At 42.0% G+C, this 19,316-nt stretch overlaps 2 protein-coding genes across 2 annotated transcripts; both read right to left on the bottom strand.

The window, feature by feature from the left end:
* Nucleotides 1-121: 121 nt before the first annotated feature.
* CASP6 (caspase 6) lies at nucleotides 122-9,939 on the bottom strand. The gene is made up of 8 exons (XM_038136333.1): nucleotides 9,541-9,939; nucleotides 7,840-7,881; nucleotides 7,017-7,059; nucleotides 5,146-5,295; nucleotides 4,643-4,719; nucleotides 4,030-4,205; nucleotides 1,761-1,917; nucleotides 122-1,152 (listed from the first exon to the last, which is right to left on the bottom strand). Exons 1-8 carry the CDS (start codon nucleotides 9,569-9,571, stop codon nucleotides 914-916), a joined length of 915 nt encoding a protein of 304 aa, XP_037992261.1. The 5' UTR covers nucleotides 9,572-9,939; the 3' UTR covers nucleotides 122-913.
* A 3,012-nt stretch (nucleotides 9,940-12,951) lies between these two features.
* Nucleotides 12,952-19,316, bottom strand: PLA2G12A (phospholipase A2 group XIIA). Its single transcript, XM_038136080.1, has 4 exons — nucleotides 18,641-19,316; nucleotides 16,907-16,983; nucleotides 15,494-15,659; nucleotides 12,952-14,444 (listed from the first exon to the last, which is right to left on the bottom strand). The coding sequence occupies exons 1-4, from the start codon at nucleotides 19,299-19,301 to the stop codon at nucleotides 14,326-14,328; spliced, it is 1,023 nt and encodes a 340-aa protein (XP_037992008.1). The 5' UTR covers nucleotides 19,302-19,316; the 3' UTR covers nucleotides 12,952-14,325.

Genomic DNA, 19,316 nt, shown 5'->3' with positions numbered 1-19,316 from the left:
AAATATTTGGTTCAAGTCAGTACCACAATTACTGCAGCAGTAACAATCCTGAGATGACCATGTACACAATGACAGAGGTATGGCTGATTTTCTCCAGGGCCAAGAGGAGGCCTGATGCAACTCAAAGGCCTGAAGTATGAAGGTTTGCAAGTTATATTTTGTAGAGGTGCCTAGAGATGTTCAGCAGCATTAGCTTTAGGACAAGGCAAGCTCACCCTGAGCCAACTGTACATGGTCTCGTCTCATTACTGCTGTTTTTCTCCTGAGGATGTAAAGTACCAGCAAACTGTAATTGTGCCTCAAGTATAAATCATATTCAAGTAAAAGGAAACCCTCTATCAATCAACCCTATTGGATTAATCCTGTATTAATGCTATAGTTGTACTCAAGGAATTAAGTTCCTTTGTAGTGTTGCAGGAAAATTAAAAAATTCTAAAAAGCCCAATAAAGCTACAAAAGCTGTGGATTCTGCTGTTCACAAATTCAAAAAGATGCCCTACAAACCATATTCCCTGTAAACTGTGCTTTAGGAGCAACACAAGGTAATCTAATGGAATATTAGAAATGTTTTGGAAATAGTAAAATGTGCCATGGTCAGATGGCAACCAAGCAAGAAGCTTTTAAGATAAAAAATCAATTTCAAGCATCAATTTCAATGAAATCTGAGCACCTTCTAATAGTTTGGCACCAGTCAACTTTTTCCATATTCCCTGAGATGAATTCCCTGGTGTAATTCTAGTTTTAAAACTGCTTCAAGATTTTAGAAACTATTAGGTATGCATACTGTAATGTTTGAGCCCAGTGACTTTACAGTCTGGTAGACAATTTTACAGACAATCTTATGTGTCCTCAACTAAGATGGTAATCTTTGCTCTGCAGCAGGTAATAGTAATGGTCATCATTGGCAAATAATCTACTTAGACTTTGGATGAAAATACAATTTTTTGGTTAACATTGAGGCAAAACAAGGAATCTGTTTCTTCCCTATAGCGTTAATGTCTTTGCACATACCCACTGTGCGACGTGATACTTTCCTGTTAACAACAGTAAGAAGTTCTGTGAACTCCCCAGAAGATCCATGCTTCCTAAGGGTCTCACACAAATCTTGGATGTACCAGGAGCCATATATAGTGTCACGATGAGAATAGTAGCCTAGAGTAGAAAAAGAACATAAAATTAGATCCAAATGTAAGTAGTGATAACCTCTTGGAAAAATATTTATGAGAGTCACTGTTTGCTAGCTACCATCTATAAGGAATTACTGAGGGGTGTAAATCTTACTTTGCCAATTACACTGCAAATTGTAGATGGGAAATGGCTTTGATGCCACTTGTGGTGCTCAGCTAAGAGGAACATGATTCAGGGATTGGTAGCTTACAGGACTGCAACTCTACTTCATAAGAGAGCAGATGGGACTGAGGACAACATACATGGGGGGACTGGAGAGAACAGCCATGTAGTGCAGGGAAATTTATAAGCCACCAGAATCCTGGAAAAGAGATGGATGTTGGCTATCAGGAGGCAACTCAGCCTGAAGACTGATGACAGTGCTTTTGTTTGGCAAGTTTAATGCACCTTGGTAATTTACTTTCATTTCTTCTTTAGCACATAACATTCTTTCCCAGACAAGTTGCTACTTATCAGACATGTAAATCAGATTTACATGGAACTGCTCTCATTTTTTGGACTGCGAAATGAAGACATGTTCAGGGTTGTTCCAGTGAAGTATCAGACACTGGATGTAAAATATCAGAACTCACCTTGCGCCACAGAGTAGCACATGATAAAGTCTGCACCAGCAGGCAGAGTATAGACACCAGCTGCATCCACTTCGGTGTCATTGACAGGGGATTCACTGCTGTTGTCTGGTGCATCGTGAGCAATGACTGCATCATCATGTTGATCACCTCGACAGGCCTGTTGGTGAGAAGTGTTGTTATGTTTGCACCCCTGCCGAGCTCACTGTTGATAATTCTGATACTAACCAGAGGCACTTCTGTTCAGCTAGGTGTGCCACATTACCATGGCCCTGCCTTCAGAAAGACACATTTATTTCTCTGTCACTTAAAATGTGGTGGACAAAGTCCGTTGAGAGCTCGAAGATGATCTCAAATCACTAAGACTGGAAGGGATCTCTGGAGATCATCTAGTCCAACCCCTGACTCAAGCAGTGTTAGCTACAGCATGTTGTCCAGGACTATGTCCAGTCAGCTTTTGAGGATCTCCATAGTGGTGACTCCACAGTCTGTAAGGGTGACCTCTTCCAGTGTTTGACCAACCTCACAGTACAAAAAGTGTTTTCTTGTGTTGAGATGAAATTTTTTGTGTTTTACTTTGTTCCAGTTGCCTCTTAACTTGTCACTTGGGTACCACTGAAAAGAGCTTGTCTCCCTCTTGTTCCCTCCCACCAGGGGACATTGAACAGGCAGAACATTGTTAAGATTCCCCTGAGCCATCTCCTCAGTCCAGCTCTCTCAGCCTCTCCTCATATCAAACATGCTTCAGAGTCCCTTTGTCATCTCTGTGGCACTTTGCAGGACTCACTCTAATAAGTCTGCACTTTGCTTGAACTGGGGAACTCAGGACTGGACACAATACCTCAGAGGCAGCCTCACCACTGCTGAGTAGAGAGGAAGAATTGCCTCCCTTGCTGGCAAGGCAGTGTTGAGTTACTGCTCTGAAGCACAGCCATCATTACATGCTGTTACACTTCTGCTCTTAGTGCAGTCTCAAGTGTGTTTGTTGAGGGAAGGTTTTTTGTGAAAAGTCAGTAGTGATCCCACTATTGTCAGTGGTGCAGAAAGGCTACACATGGAGGATAACAAGGTGAGAACACAAAAGATACAAAGGAGCTTTACTTCAGGACTACCTCTAAAAAAAAAAAAAAACCACAAAGAATCTTCTTTACAGTGATAAAGTTTCATCTTGATGTTTCTGATTTCCAGAGGTAAGTGCTATGCCAATTGTGCTGGAAAAGAACTCAGCTGATGAACTAAGTTAATTAGCTTTTTGATGAGTATGTATTGTAAATGTTTCCAAGTATTACTCAGACCTTAAAATTGAATTATGAAATTATTTTTTCCATCTTTGGCACCAGGTTAAAAAAAAAGGAAATCTGAATGAGTCCTAATGAAAGGTGAATTAACAATATACTGCTTCTTGCAGCAACCCTGTGCCCTAAGGAAGCTTGCATTTGGGAAAAAAAGGTAATACTTAGAATTATTCTGTAAACTACTACAGTTACAATCTGCTGAAGGCCAGGTTCCTATATGAGCTTGCTAATTGTAATCTGGATAAAGATGGGATAAAACCCTGCATGACCTGGTCTGACCCCATAACTCTGCTTTGAACAGGAGGCTGGACCAGAGATACCTCCCAACGTTCATTCTCCTGTGAACCAAGGGAAGGAGGTTACATATGGTCTTTAACTCACCACTTAGCACAAACAGTATTTCTGAGACAATAAAGCCTTGATTTGATTCTTTGGGTTCTACAGAGATGCTGAGTATAGGTCATAGGCAAAAAAAACCAACCAACCAACAACAACAACTGAAAATCACTACCACCACAAAAACCAACCAACCAAAAAGCCCCACAAAAAAAAAAAAAGAAAACAGACAAGAAAGCCAAACACAAACCCCAACTTCACTAAGGATCAAGTAAAGGGACTTGCCTGGAAGGAAGCAATGAAGATACAAAGGGTAGATAGCTTATCAGCTTAGCCTTGGGCTGTGAAGTGTGACCAATGGGAACTGAGCTGAGGCTGCAAAAAACACTGGTACTGCTATTAAATACAAACTGACAGTAGATCTGACATGGGTTTGTGTTTCTTTTTGTAAAATTACTTATTAAATACAGCAGTAATAATAATAATATTAACAGTAGTATACATTAGGGTTTCTAATAAAAAGAGAAGATTCCTTGTCTTAAATGCCTTGTGGAAAGACTGCATCAGGAAAACTGACATCTGTATTGCAGGAAGACACAAGTCAGTGTTAACTTTGCTGAATTCAGAAACAGACATCTTACCTGAATGATAAATATCTTTGGTTTTCCTACCAAACTCTGGCACTTGTCTCCTCTGAACATGTCTGTCATTGTCTGAATTTTGATTTTGTCATCATGTGCATAAATGTGATCATCCTCACCGTGGCTCAGGAACACACACACAAAGCAGTCAGCATTGCTGTGGTCCTCCCTAGAGGCTGAAATAGTCAAGTGGTGTTTAATGATGAAACAGTCACATTCACATCTAAAAACATTGTACATTTGTATCACATCACTGAATCCCCAGTCAGTCTTTTTTCAAATGGAGGCTATTTTCAGGAAAAGCCATACTGTAGGGATTTCAAGGTGCATTGATTCAACCTGGCTGAAGGGGCACTAACCATAGAAAGAAGAATGTAATTATCTTCTCCCAGCTGCACACACCATGTTTCAGCTTTTAGTGACTTTATTAGTTCTCTCCACTGAAGCTTCATTTACATTGCAATAAAATAATTTTCAGTCTAACCTTTAAGTCCCTCTAATGTTAAATTCCTTGTGCACAAAAATTTATTTTAAGTTAGATGAATGGATAGATTGGAAGAAAAGTATCTGGAAATTCTGCTGCAATAGACATAACCAATACACAGTCTCTTACCTTCATAAATTCTCTGCTGCACATCATTTGCTTTCAGGTCATCAAAAAGTCTGACTTCAAACCCAAGGTCTGTCAAACTGTTGTTAGAACAGATCAGTATTAGTAAAAATCCTGCCTAAATTATATATTACTGCTACCAACTCAGTTTCTTTCCCTGTGGGGGAATTAATATTCTTATGCATTATTTATGAGCAAACCTATTGAAGTTGATTTTGAATTCAAACTGGTGTCAAGTACAGGTCTAACACCTAAAGTTACTTCAAAGAGTTTGTCCAAAGAAAGCTCTGGACTCACTCAACTCACAGAACTTGTGCCAGCAGTTTCTGTGACATAAAAAAAAAATGTGCCTTGAAGCTTTTTAATTACAGCTTTCTTCACTCAAGTTGCATGGGTGCTATGTCTGGTCTCTACTTAAACACAAGATTTAGGTAACTCCTTAATTTGACCGCAATTTCTAAAGATCAGATTTTTTTAAGGGTTCATAGAGCAACCAAGTTTCTTACGTGCGATTCAGATTGTTTCTGTCTGCCATAGTCCCACGTCTGTCGTACAGCTTTAATTGCCAATAAAAGTGCTCATGATTGAAGATTAATGCAACTCCTCTTCTTTGATGGTTCATTTTGTACTTCTCTGCAGGATCAAGTAATTGTCTGCTGCCACAGATGGAAAACATTCTTGGTAAATGAGGCTGTTTCATTAGTTAAGGCACATAATGGTGCATTTCAGACATGGCTCCAATTCTCCATGTTATGTGTTTAGATAAATACTAACATAATTGGAAAGTAGACATGTACTTATTTGGAATTGTAGCTGTCTGTGATTTACATCAAGTTTTTCTGAGTAAATCAAGTGCTGTATTGTAATCAATAGACTATAAACTGGGGATGAGGTGCTAAGTGTAGTGTATCTTGCAAAAGGAGAACAAATGTTTGATATTTACCCTAATGAAATGAAAGCTATGACAATTTAATTTGACACGTTAAAGTTGACAAGTTCATCTAAGTTTCTAGCAACCAGCCCACAAAATCCTGAAGCACAGAGGTCTTTTTAAGGACAGAATAAATGACCTACCTAGCTTCTAAGTAGAGGTCTTTATAATGGCAGCAAACACATAGAATACCTGTGTGTTTGGGAGTAGCGTTCTGCAATTTTATCGGTTTATGAGCAAAACACATCATAGGATGTGTGACAGCACACTCTGGACTTGGCTGTGGACCCACAGTCATGCCAACACTTAGTCCCAAAAGATCCTAAGTGTTGACATGGCTGTAATTAGAAGGATGAAGCAGACAAGCTTTCTGCTTTTGTAGTTACTGGTGCAGAAAACAGAAACTGAAACACTTCTGGTAACAGCACTGGCAATAGACAGGTCCAGAGGTCAAGGTATACGGAATGACAGTCCAGGTCATGCTGCCTCTAGTCAGAGCTCTCATTTTTGCCATGTTAATACTTTCTTTCATGCTATAGAATATTCAGGTTTGGTGCAATTACAGGAGAAAGTTGCTTAGAATATTTGCCTGCAGATGTTGAAGATCAGTGTTTCATTGGCAAATGCTTTTGTTTCACAGCAAAATTAACATTGTTACTTGCAGACTATCTCTGCTTCTCCACATTGTTATGAGAATTCCCTTAATGAAACATGTTTTGTAACATATACATAAGAATTCAGACAGAGAACAGGAATTTAGGATGACTGTTCAAAGTCAGGGAGATTTAAAAATGTTGGCTGGATAACCAATAAGAGAAATTGGCTGCTTGATCATATTCTTCCCATTCTGAGTACCAAACATGATAAAATGCAAAGATTATAAATTTTAGCCTTGTAATTATGAACAATTTCACCTGTACCAGTATCAGAATTTTTTCAGATTTTGGCAATTTCTCTTCCTTAGGATTTAGCTAGGTGCATGGCTAGTAGGCATTTTGGACAGTTTGGTCACTGGATCCTGTGAATGATCATTAAAGGACAGATTCCCTAAATAGTTCTTTCTCTGCTCAGCTATATGGATAAGGCAAAGTTATCAGGCAGGTGGTTTACTGTTTTCAGGGCTTTCATGGAATCACTTTTCCATGGTCCATTTCTCCTCCTTCCAGAGGAATGCATCCCTGTGCTACAATCTAACTCTTAGTCTGTCCAGTGGCTCCTTAGAATGTGATGGTCTCTGCACATTGCCTACAATAAAAAGAGAACACTCCTCATAGTCCCTTCCACATGCCTTCACATCTGCAGCTGGTGGAGCTAAAACTACAAACATGCTTTGTAAGTGGGTGGAGTTGAATCAAATAATTCTGTTGACGTCTTAACAGAAACCAGAAAACCCTTCACTGACCTCAGTCCCTTGGGACATCTCTGTCACTGCCACCAGAACTTTACCTTATATTGACTGCATCTACTTGTGTGATGTTCTCATTTCCACCTGTTAGAGAAATCAAAAAGTTTTTTAGCCACAAACTCATTCATTAAAAACAAACAAAACCAATTTGAACTTATCCATCCAGCCTTAAAGTTTAGCTGTTAATGTGAACCAAAAGCTCATTCACACAACAGGTATGTAGGCATGCAGGCAAACAGCCTCGTTAGTGTTTGTCTGCACCCACAGCTTTTGGAGGCTGTTCTGGAAGTTCTGACTCAAGCAGTCTGAATTTCAGGTGGTCAAGAAATGAATATTTTCTATCTGTCTGTGTATCTGTACCTATACAAATATATTCAGAGCTTATGAATTTATATAACTAACTAGTTTGGTGTATTTTTTTAACGAGACTCTAACTCAAGAGTAAAAATTTTACATAACTTAAAAATACATTGGTGTTTCTCTTCTTTGAGTATTGCTGCTAATACAAAGCTGAGCATTGTCTTTGGGGTTGGATGCAGCACTTGAGGCACAGTAGATCGTGTAACAGCTATTGACAACTGACAAGATGCAATATTTAAACATTTTCTTCTGCTGAACTATACAGACTTTAAGTACCTCCAGTACAGAAAGGACATAAAAGTAACAGTGTGGGAACAACAAAGAACTTGCACATCTTGGGAGTGTGCAGAACTACAGACTTGCACACGGTTAGGCCAAAATACTTGTTCCTCTCACTTAAGCATCTCAGTGGGCTACTAAATCACTACTACTGGAAGAGTAGTAACTAACTATCTAACTAACTAACTAACTATCACATTATGAGAACTGTATACAACACTGTACCTGTGGTGGGTAATATAGGTCTGCTATCCATCTCGACATGGCCTGCAATTATAAGAAGAGTCACATGTACATGTATTTTGCAAACTACTTTACACATAAGATACTAGCTTTTCACATCTATTTTTCAAATGTTATTAATGCCTTTTGCAAAACTAACATAGCTATATCTTGATAGAGGACAAAAGTTTTTGCGATCCACTCCCCCCCAAAACTGATCATAAAATTTTATAGTCATCAAACTTTAAGACAGAAAACATAGGCACAGGAGGACTAGAATTCCTGGGCAACAGGAAACTAGAAAAAATGGTTAATTTAATCCTGTTTAGTAACTTCCTTGTCTTTGGTTTTTCATTGTCACTCTTGTATCGCAGCTTCATTCACGTATACCTATTTGAGTTATCATGATTTATGAAAAGTTTTCTGTTTGTCTTACACAGGAACAAGCTTGTTCTAAAGTCTGATTGAGACTAACAGGACTACTTTAATTTCATGAAGACGGATTGCTTCAAAGGAATCAAAAATCAGGTATGCGCTAGGTTACACTGGAATCTCACAGTGTCCATCCCTGGATGCGTTTCTGTCTCATCAAGACCAAAGGGCAAGGCACTTAGAAACAACCGAATGGCACACAAAAGAAGTCCCTTTGAGCCTAGCTGCATCTCTGAGAACCCAGCTCAGGTTTTGCTGCCCTGACTTCTCCTGCCCTCCAGTTACACGCCGGGGACCTTCCCCACTTCCCTGTCCCGCGCCCTTGCCGGGAAGCCGGAGGGGTTTTCCCCTGAACGGCGTGCCCTGGATTTATTGCAAATCCATTTCCTCGTTGGCAGCCGCTGTCCTCTGCCCCGCACATTCCCCGTTCCCTTCTTCTTCCGTGAGGAAGGAAATGTTATAGATACACGTTAAAGTAACTTTATTATAAATTATATCAGTTTTATTTCTGTTGTTAATTAAGCTTAGTGAAATAGCTGATATAAGTATACTTGAGTTAAAATGCCTGCTTGGATGGGATAACATCCAGTGAACATATGAAGAAGACACCTGCTACAGACATGCCTACAATCAGCATTCACCTTCCAAACACAGTGCGGACCAACGCCCAAACACTGGAGGTGTTAAGAATGGACTGAAACCACAGCCAAGGAATCTGCATGCTCTAAAAACGCAGACCCAAACTAAACAGTTCTTGGAATATGTAAACTAAAAAGGAAACTTTACTATGCATAAAGGAAAGTTTACTATGCATAACTGAATTGCATTTAATGTGCAACAGGCCGATGCAATAGGTGTAAGGGCTGATGTACGGAGTATCCCCGAAAACAAGGGTGGTCTTGTCTGAGGGCCAAGATGCACCCGGTAATAACCTTTGCTCTATGGTCCTTGTCTTCTATTGTCCTTTATTAAACTTTTTTAATGTTCACAGGAGAGTGAACGTGTTTTTCACAGAAAGAAAGATAGAAGTAAAGCTCCCGCTCCCCGTGAGCTCCGGCAGCGCCCTCCGGGCAGCGCGCCCTCTCTGAGGGGAGCTGGGGCGCTCCGGCTGCGCAGGCCCGCGCCCCCGGCCCCTCGCAGACATTCCCCATCCCGCTCCGCGCCGGCTCCGGCTCCTGCTCCGGCTCCTGCTCCGGCTCCGGCTCCGGCAGGAAGCCCCGAGCGGCCCGGCCCTTCCCGTCCTTCCCCCCCGCGTCCCCTCCGCACACGCACCCTGCGGCAGCTGCTGCTCCGAGCTCGACATCGCCGTGGACCGAGGCACCGGCTGCACACCGACAGAAATGCAGCCCACCCAAGCCTTCCCCTTTCTTCTTCTTCCAAGCCTTCCTCTCTCTTCCTCTTCCAAGCCTTCCCCTCTCTTCGTCTTCCGCGATTTCCCCCGCCCCCTCGCCTTTTGCTCCCGCCGAAAAGCCGGGAAAGCTCAAGGGTGAGATAAAGTGCGCTCTGCTTTTCCTGTGCTCCCGGGGTGGTATTTCAGAGACCGTGGTCGAGTAACTGCTCCGGCTTGTACGAAACCATGGTCCTGAAATATGGTGAGAGCCTCTCGTATTCACCGAGTTTAAATTTTTCAAAACTCTACTCAAATTCCCATTTCAGGCCCATCGTTTTTTCATTCCTGTACGGCTCCTGTTCCTCAAAGTGCGTTTCCATTCGCGCACCCGCACACAACCCTTGGGAGGTTTAGATGTGTGGATCATTCTGCAGCTTTGCTCTGTTCTCGCTTCAGTTCTTTTTGACGATTTCGAAACTGTGAGGCGAGGGACAGGGTATAGACCAGAGTGCCCAGGTGTCTGACCGACTATTCCCCAGCCGGGAATTACGAGGCACTTACCGGTCACTGATCAATTGCATAACAAACAACTTTCCAAACCAAAGCCAATGACAAAACCCATTCTTCTGTACAAGAGCTTTACAGATTGTACCCTAGAGGGATCTGATGTTTTTATCCAGCCTACTTTTAGATATGAAACTCAGATATGAATGTGCCCTTAGGAGAGTGCTGCTACAAGCACAAAAAAAAGCAGATTTAGAGTGAAATTATAGGCACTTTTACCCAGTCTGGTTTTACTCAGGCTTCTTGCATGGGTAAAGATTTTAGACAAGATGCCTCCCATTGATTAAAGGAGCCATGGGGTATTTTTTAATTGCCTTTGCTTGTTTTGTCTTGTTCAGACTTGTTACCCTCAGACTGCCAGTAGGCAGCTGGATCAAGATAGAACTTTTTTTAATTGTCTTTGTGCAAACTTTCGTTAGAACATGACGCTGTCACAAAGTATGCATCTTATACTGGGTAATATTTGGACTCCTACCAAACAGATTCATTTTTTGGCAACTACAGATTCCAGCTCTCACAGCTCATGCTAGAGCTGCCCCTGAACCCACTGGCAGCCACAGTCCCGTGTGAAGTTCTGCAGCTGCAGAACCAAAATCTAGAACCAAAACCAAAATCTGAACCCTGTCAGCGATGTTCCTCAGTCCAACCGTTTGCTTAGATCCTTGTAAGACAGAGTTTTTTCGGCTTTGTTTTGCTGGAGGCTAAGAGCAGGCTCAGCCACTGTGTTGAGTCACCGGTGACTTGATCACAGTGTGTGCAGCCCGAGGTAGCGTTGGGCTGGTGTGCATTTCCAGCTCGTTGTAATACATGAAAGTTTTATTGTGAGACGTGCCTGTAGGTTTAGAAACACTTCCAGGTTGTAGGTGGGTATTTTTTGGAAAAAGCACTATGGATGGATCGGAACTGCAGTCTGAAGAAGGAAGTTCAATTGTGGACACACTGCTGTACAGTATTACTGACTACACAAAAACATGCAGAATTGAGTTAAATGAGCCACTATCTATAGTATTGTTATGCTTTATTCTAGCATGGAGCTGTTCACTCTCTCCCCCCCAGTGGGTTGAGGGAGAAAATCAGAAAAAAGGTAACAACAGTTTAACAGGACAGAAAAGGAGGGGAAATAGTAACAAAAGGATATACAAGACAAGTGACACACAGTACAGTTGTTCACTGCCCACTGATCAATGCCCAGTCAGTCCCCAAGGAGTGATCAGTGCCTTTCCCTGGCCAACTCCCCCCAGTTTTATTGTTCTGCATGATTCCATATGGTGTGGAATCCCTTGGGTCAGCTGGGGTCTGCTGACTGGCTGTGTCTGCTCCCAAATCCTTGTGTACATCACCCTCCTCGCTGGCAGGGCAGCAGGAGAAGCTGTGCTTTATCAACACTACTCTCATCCTCAAACCAAAATACAGCATTGTATCAGCTGCTAAGGAAAACATTAACTGCCACAACCAGGACAAGCACTACATTTTTGCATATATTTATAAATATGTAAGTTCTTAAATGGTATGACTGATCCTAGGGGTGATAGCTAGCCTTCATCTTAGGGCTATGGTCTGCAAAATGCATTTTGTGTGACTTGCAGGCAGCTCCAATCAAGGATTTCTGCTACAGGAAAAGCTTGTGCAAAGTAAAGGCTACCTGGAAGAAGTGAAATGCCTCCTGTGGTTTGCAAGCAGAACTATCAAAGTGCTATCCAGAAGTATTAAAACTCTTCTAGTGTTTTACGTGGTTTGAAAGAAACTCTGGGAGGCTTTTATGGTATACTTACAGGTCAGTACAGGAGGGAACAAAACCCAGCTCTTCCCAACAGTGAAAATTTTCTGTGTTGTCGTGGTTTAACCCCAGCCAGTGACTAAGTATATATGTGCACACACACAGGCACACACACACACACACATGGGATGGTGAGAAGGAGAATCAGAAAAAGTAAAACTCATGGGTTTAGGCAAGAACACTTCAGTAACTGAAATAAACAAAAATAATAATAAAAATGAAAAGGATAAAGATGTATAGACCCTAAGACAGACAAGTGACACACTATTCAGTTGCTCACCACCCCCTGTCCAGTCCCCAAGCAGCAGCTGATGCCTTCTGGCTGATCAGGATATAAACTCCCCCCTTTTTATGTACTGAGCATGATGCTCTACGGTGTGAAACATTCCTTTGGGCAGTTTGGGTCAGCTGTTCTGGCCCATGCTCCCTTCCAGCTTCTTGGGCACCTCCTCACTGGTGGAGTACAGTAAACTGAGAAGTCTGGATTTAAGGTAAGCACTGCTCAGCAACAACTAAATCATCAGAGTGTTACCACCATTATTCTCACACTGCATCAGCTACTAGGAAGAAAATTAACTCTATCCCATCCAAACCCAGGATATGCATTAATTTAAGCACCTAGTTTAAACCATTTGTACAGAACTCAACAAGCCATCTAGTTCAATTAGCAGTTTGAACTCATTGTGGTACTTTTGTCATTTGAAACAAACAATGCCATTAACATTCCCTGCTTTAATGTTAAAAAGATTTTTAGGGTTACAACCATGGAATTCCAGGGTAATGCAGAATTGTTTCAATTCTGCGGTAGAAAATAAATGTCACCAAAGTTAGGAGAAGTACAAGTTCATCTAGGAAAGTTCTGTAAAGCTCTACAGTAATACTTTTCTCTCACCAAAGTTGGGGGAACTACAAGTTCATCTAGCAAAGTTTCGCAAAGCTCTGCAGTAATACTTCTCTTTTAGTGCTATTTCATATCCACAAATAAGAAAAGAAACCTTGAGTCACGACCAAAGAACTTTAACAGAAACTTTTTGTTTATTAAGCCCTTACATTCACTGTCATGTCACTAAGCTTTAGTGACAAACAAACCAAAAAACACAACTGGTAAAGAAAAAACACATAAAATTATATCACATTGTACTCTATAGTCCAGTGAATTTTATGCATTTAATTTCTATTGCCTGTTCACAGATGCAACATTTTAATTTTCATTCCTCTCCTGTGAATATTTAAAGCAAATTGCTTTTTAATGAAAACAAATCATTATCTTTCTAACAGAGGACCTAGTGCAGAAGTTAACTAAGGACTGACACCTGTAGATAAACAGCAAGTACAGAGAGCAAACCCCAAATAATTCAGACATCAGGTGATTTTAGCTAGAGAAGTCAGAGAGGGAACAAGGGACAGAAGTACAGGCTCATACATCCATCAGCCTCACAGAGGGCATCTTAAATAAGTTTTTTTGGCACATTGATCTTAACTGTGAAACTTGCTTTTAGTTTTCATCAGAAGAGACTAAATGAAAGCAAAGATGAATACAGTAGCCAAGTTGTGCCACAACAGAAATATAAATCAACGTATTTGTACATATATCCTTTCTGTGCATATAATACACAACACAAAATGTTTTATTCAAAAACAGACATTTGATGAATTTTAAAAAAATAACATAGAAACTACATTTCACCATTCTGTCAAATCAAAAGTATATCCTTAGGCTGCAAACTGTTCATTTTACTGGACAGCCCTTAAAAGGATCAACGAATTTGATCTGAAAAGTGCTGTAGAAGTAAGGCATTGATATAGAATCAGGTAGAAATATGTAGTGCTTGTACATTGGCTTGGGGCGTTTTCCTGTTTTTTTAACAACAAACCTGCAGGACTACATACATGAGAGAGAACTCAAGGCAGTTGCAGCAGAAACACGTAGGTACAGGCTATGTAAGATGTCTCATATGGGTACACACAACACACTCTCCTGCTGAATCCATCAGATGCTTCAACTGCTAGTAAACCTAAAATTTGACCTGTATTAAAATCACCTGAGAATTCAATATAACTCTTTGGTGCCTGTGATGTCCCCACTATGGAGTCTTCTTGGGAACATAAAAATGGCACCACCATTTTACGACGGCACACCCCAGTTGGACATACACCAAAGGAAAGCAATTTCAGTTCCCAAGCTTCTGACATAAAATGGAGCGAAGGATGACTTGGTTCTTTTTTACATGAATGACAATATCGTAGTGATCTTCAAATCATTAAATTCATGTCAGTGTTTAATGTACCACTGTCTGAAAAGCCTAAAGGTTTGTAACCAAGGCCTTGCTTCCTTTTGGCTGGATCTTCAGCTTTGTTATGCACCACGAGATCTCGGTGTCTTCTCTCAGAGATCTGTCTTGCCCTCGGAATGACACATACAAGCAGCTCTCTGGCTATCCAGGTATGGTTTGCATCCTAAATGTATAACTGCATCAAACAGCAGCTGAACAGTTGATTCACAAGCTGCAAGCAAAGAAGAGTTCAGTTAAAAGTACTCTTTGAGTGGAATATAAAACTAACAGGAGAAAATTCCAGCAAACTCAGAATGACTCTAAGAAAAAAGCAATCTTCTCTGAGCAAAGCAAATAGATTGTCAAATGAAAGACTGAACCCACCCAGAGTCATTTAAGTTTTGAGTATTTTTATATGCGAAACAAAATGAAAATTCATTGCGTATGGAATGTTATCTGTGTTTGAAACATTCTGAGTCTTGGAAGATGAAAGAGCTGGTTTACCTTCTCACTTTTTGCACCCCAGTTTATGCAGAGGTTGCTATCTTTAACATCAGCTCAACAGAGCTGAACAAATATTCACCAGTTCTGACACTGAAGACTAGCTAACATGATGATTTATTTACAGTTAAATAAATTTGAGAAGTTCAAACACAAGATTGTGCTAAAACCTTACTGCTCTCAGTGGGAGATTTACTGTGAAAGTGACATTGTCCAAGTTAAAAAGCGGTTATTTCATGTATCCATCACATGCAGGCCAACAACCAGAAGAAGTATCATACTGCCTGTTCCTGAGAAATCAAACATTTATTTACCAGGGGCCAGCATTAACTTCCACTATGACTGTTTATTATTTTAATACCTTATTTCATACAGGGAAATATTCTGTATTTTCCTACAGTTTTCCAGCAATCACACACAGAAGTTTAGAAATCACCCAGCAGAACAGTCATGTTACAGCTATGTTACAGTAAATGCAAGAATTATACATGCATTTTGATCAAGTGGTATTCCAATAGTCATACTTCCAAATGGGCAGTATTATTTTTCCTCTTAAGTTAGAACTAACCTTAACTCAAAGTTAGTTTTAACCCTGATAATTTTCCTATGCTGTGTCACTGCTCTGTTGTACAAGCATCTGGGCTGCACAGCAGAAGGACAGAACAAAGCCTCCTTCATCAGCTTATGCAAATGCGGCCTTGCTGCACTGCACACAGATTCTTTGCCAAGTTAAGCTCAGGTTAAACTTGAAAAAAAAAATAAAGGCTTTTTCACACTTACCCTGGACACTCTCTGAGATTCCAAGTGTTTTCTGCACATCTCTGCAAATTTTTGAGAGGCAGGTCTGAAACTGCTCATCACAATCATTTTTTTTATTGCCACAAGTATCATAGCATCTGTCGTGGTGATTGCAGCACCTTGTCATTGAAGGGATACCGATGTCAAACTGTGAAGAAAACACGCACACACCTCCATTGGTATTCCAGCATAAGAAAAATATAGCCTATGGACAGACTGTAACAGATAAAAATTAAAACTAATGGGATGGGTTGAGATAAAGACAGTTCAGTAGATGGAAGTAGTACACAGTACACAGTTTTAAAATTAAAGTTAGTTTAAATTAACTGTTTAGGTAAACAGTTTTAAATTTAAACTTTTTTTTAAAATTTTATATCTAAATGCTAGATGCTTCACAGATGAACTGAATTGGAACCACATGAAAATTGTTTTAATTTTTGTAATGAAAACTCTGATTGATGTTGCATGGAATCCTTCTGAAAACAGTAATAATATATGGCTTCAGGGACAAAGTTAAATGTAAAGAAGAACTGGAAATGGAAGGAGAACCAAGAGACTTTCAGAATAGACAGAGCATAAACACGCATATTCTACTGGTTTTTCGGGTTTTTTTATTTGCAGCCTCAGCATTTAATATTATATGAACTTGTGTACTACTGTACACAGTAGATGAATTTAAAAAAAAATCCCAAAATAAGCAGTGCAAAAAGCATTCAGCACATTTCAAAGCAGAGGGGATAGCAAGCCCATCTCTGAGCAACAGCCACCTGGAAGTCATACACAGCTCTGCAATGACCCCCTCCCCACCTTCTCCCACTGCTCCAGTTTTTATTGCTGGGCCCCTCTATACAGTATGGAACATGCCTCTGCTCAGTGTAGGTCTGCTGCCCAGCTGTGTCCCCACCCAGCCTCTTGCCCAGCCCCAGCCTACACTCTGGGGTGGTGAATGGGCAGAGTTGGGGGAAAAAAAAAGTCCCGAAGCTGGAGGACAGCAAGCTGACTCCTATTTTGTTTCTAGCATGTAGGAAAAAGGGTTAGTGTCAGGAAGGACAGCAAGAGTCATAGCCAAACCCTCCACTCTCACAGGGCTACAGCTGCAGCTACACAATGCTTTCAAGACTGTGCAAACAAAACACTAAGCCAAACACTCAAGACCCAAGAATCTTATCATCATTGCATTTTATGCTTGTAATCTTTGAAAATGTTTATGCTATGTTCGTTTACAATACTAACACTTCCCATATGTTGTTACCAGAACACATGTTAGGAGCTGATAAGAACAGGAACCTCGTATATGGATGCTGTCTCAGAAGGAGGGATGGCAAATATCATCTACGCTGAGGAAAGCGGATGTATGAAAGACACACAAAGGAGCCCCAAAATGGAAATACTTACCTGAACTCCAAATAGAGGGGAGCCACAGCCATTTGGTGGTGATGGTTTATATCCATAGCGAGGAACAGGCCTTGATCCTGAAAAAGGTAATTTGTCATGTCTCAAATAGATTTTTTTGCACAGGATTTTAGTAGTTTTAAAACTTTTTTTTTTTTTTTTTGCACAGGGTTTTAGTAGTTTTAAAACTCATCACAGACATTTGTTTGGCTCAAGATAGTGTCAGTTGTATTTTTAACTTAAACATATATTCAGGCACCTGCATATCAGCAATTCTTTCCACATTACAGCTTAGGGGTAGTAAGCAATTTTTTTAGAAAGGGGGACAAGGCACCTGAGCAAATGTCAATGTTTGCTTCCTATGTTAAAAAAAAATTACTAAAATCCATGTGTAGGTTAAGTATGCAACATATAGGAGCATATTAAAAGAGTACTTTAGTGTAAGGTCCTAAATACTTCTATGCTCTATATGCTACCACAGTAGTTCTCAGATTTTTTTATCTTAACTGGGATGAAATATAATTTTTATTTCTACAGCTGTAACATTAATAGAATTTGAATTAGTAGAGACTGCTAAACTCACATCTCCCAGAACACTCACTAGTGCAGCAAACCAAGGAATTCTGCATCCCAAGTTAAGAAAGACTGTGGAGTTAATTTGAAAAATGACACTCCTGTTCATTTCAGTATTGGAAACAATCTGAAGCCACAGTTAAATGTAATAGAGAAAAAAAACACATTTGAAAGATGCATATTTTAGTACAGAGCGTAAATGTCACAGTGTCCTGGCCACTCTTGCAGAGCCAGCCAGGGTGTCACCACCAGACTAATTTCCTGACTTAACAAATATTCTGACACAGTAAACTGGGGTGATGTGATTCCACCACAACAGGCTATACCAGCTTCCTATTCTGGGGTGCTCTTGAGGCGCCAGTGAAAAGCCTGGAAAGAAATCCCATTTCTGGAGCATCGCCTGCCTGGCACTGGGGATGAGCACAGCATGGGAGGCGATCACAGAATGGGTCAGGCTGGAAGGTGCCACAGTGAGTCATCTGGTCCAGATACCCTGCTCGAGCAGGGTCATCCTAATAACAATAGTCTAATATAATAATAATAATAATGGCGATTATGATAATAATAATAACCATCATCATCTATCATGTCATGCCAACTTGAGCTGCCTCAATCATAGTTCAGGTGAACCAGGCAGCTGAAGCGCAGGGAAGAAGCACAGATCACAGATGTCCTCTGCTGGTAGCAGCAGGACACTCACAAACAGCAGGATGCATTCCTTCCACTGGCAAACGCGGCTGCCATTAAAACCTGTTATTCAAGCGTGACTTCGAAACAACATATTCCATAGCTCAGATTAAAACTTTTCTGTCCCAAACCGAAATGCTCAGGAGTGCTCGTAAATAACCAGCCGGGAGAGAGTAACTCTTCCCACTCCAGGGCTTTTCCCTGGACACACCAGCTACATATTTAACAGTAAATAAGCCTTTCTCCAAGGGAAACGTCTTGGAGACGTTTCAAAGGAGCTACTTAGAAGTCGCCTTAAGAGAAGTGCTTACGTGTCCACATGCTCCGTACACGTTACACAGTATTTGGACACACATACACGTGCAGGAGCTTGCTCGCCGGGGTTCATACACGTATTGATAGGCATGCACGCCGGAAGAACTCGACCCGCTGGGCCGCCCTGCCCGGGACAAGGGTCGCGCCGCCAGCCCCGCTCACCGTCGCTGCACTTGTACTGGCAGAGCCCGTCCTCGCCGCCCAGCAAGTCCAGGGCCGCGTTCAGGTACATGTCGATCTTGTGCACGCCATTGCGGATCGTCTTCAGCGTCATCCGCCAGTCCGGGGTCTGCGGCGCCTCCTGGCCCCGTGCCGGCCGCCAGCCGCAGGCCGCGACCACCACCACCAGCAGCAGCAGGGGCAGCAGCGACAGCCGGGCCGGGGCCATGCCGAGCCCGCTAAGCCGCCGCCTTCTCCTCCGCCACCCGCCCGGCCCGGCCCGCTGCCACCGCCACGGCCACCAGCGCCAGGGCCGCCATGGCCCCCGCGGCCCCGCCCGTGCGCCCGCCCGCGGGGAGGGGCCTCGGCCGCCGGCCGCCCCGGGGCAGCGCCGTGGAGCGCTCCGCGTCCTCTGTGCCTTGTCTCCTGCGCTGTGTCCCCTCTGCCGTGCCCCCTGTGCCCTGTCCCGTGTGCCGTGTCCCCTGTGCCCTGTCCCCTCTGCCGTGCGCGGCCTTCCGCACCGGGGCAGCGACAAGCGGGGCCTGCCCTGGTGGCTCGCAGCTCGGCGCCGGCTGAGCAGGGCCCCCGGAGGTGCCGAATTCTGTGGCGATGTTGGGGGGGAAGGAAGCTGACCCGGCTGTGTTTGTACATGTGTGGTTCGCATCACACCGTCAAAAGT

Source organism: Motacilla alba, chromosome 4 (assembly GCF_015832195.1).
Source record: "Motacilla alba alba isolate MOTALB_02 chromosome 4, Motacilla_alba_V1.0_pri, whole genome shotgun sequence".
Lineage (NCBI taxonomy): Eukaryota > Metazoa > Chordata > Aves > Passeriformes > Motacillidae > Motacilla > Motacilla alba.
Note: the sequence above shows the minus strand (reverse complement) of the source record. Positions and strands in the feature narration are given on the sequence as shown.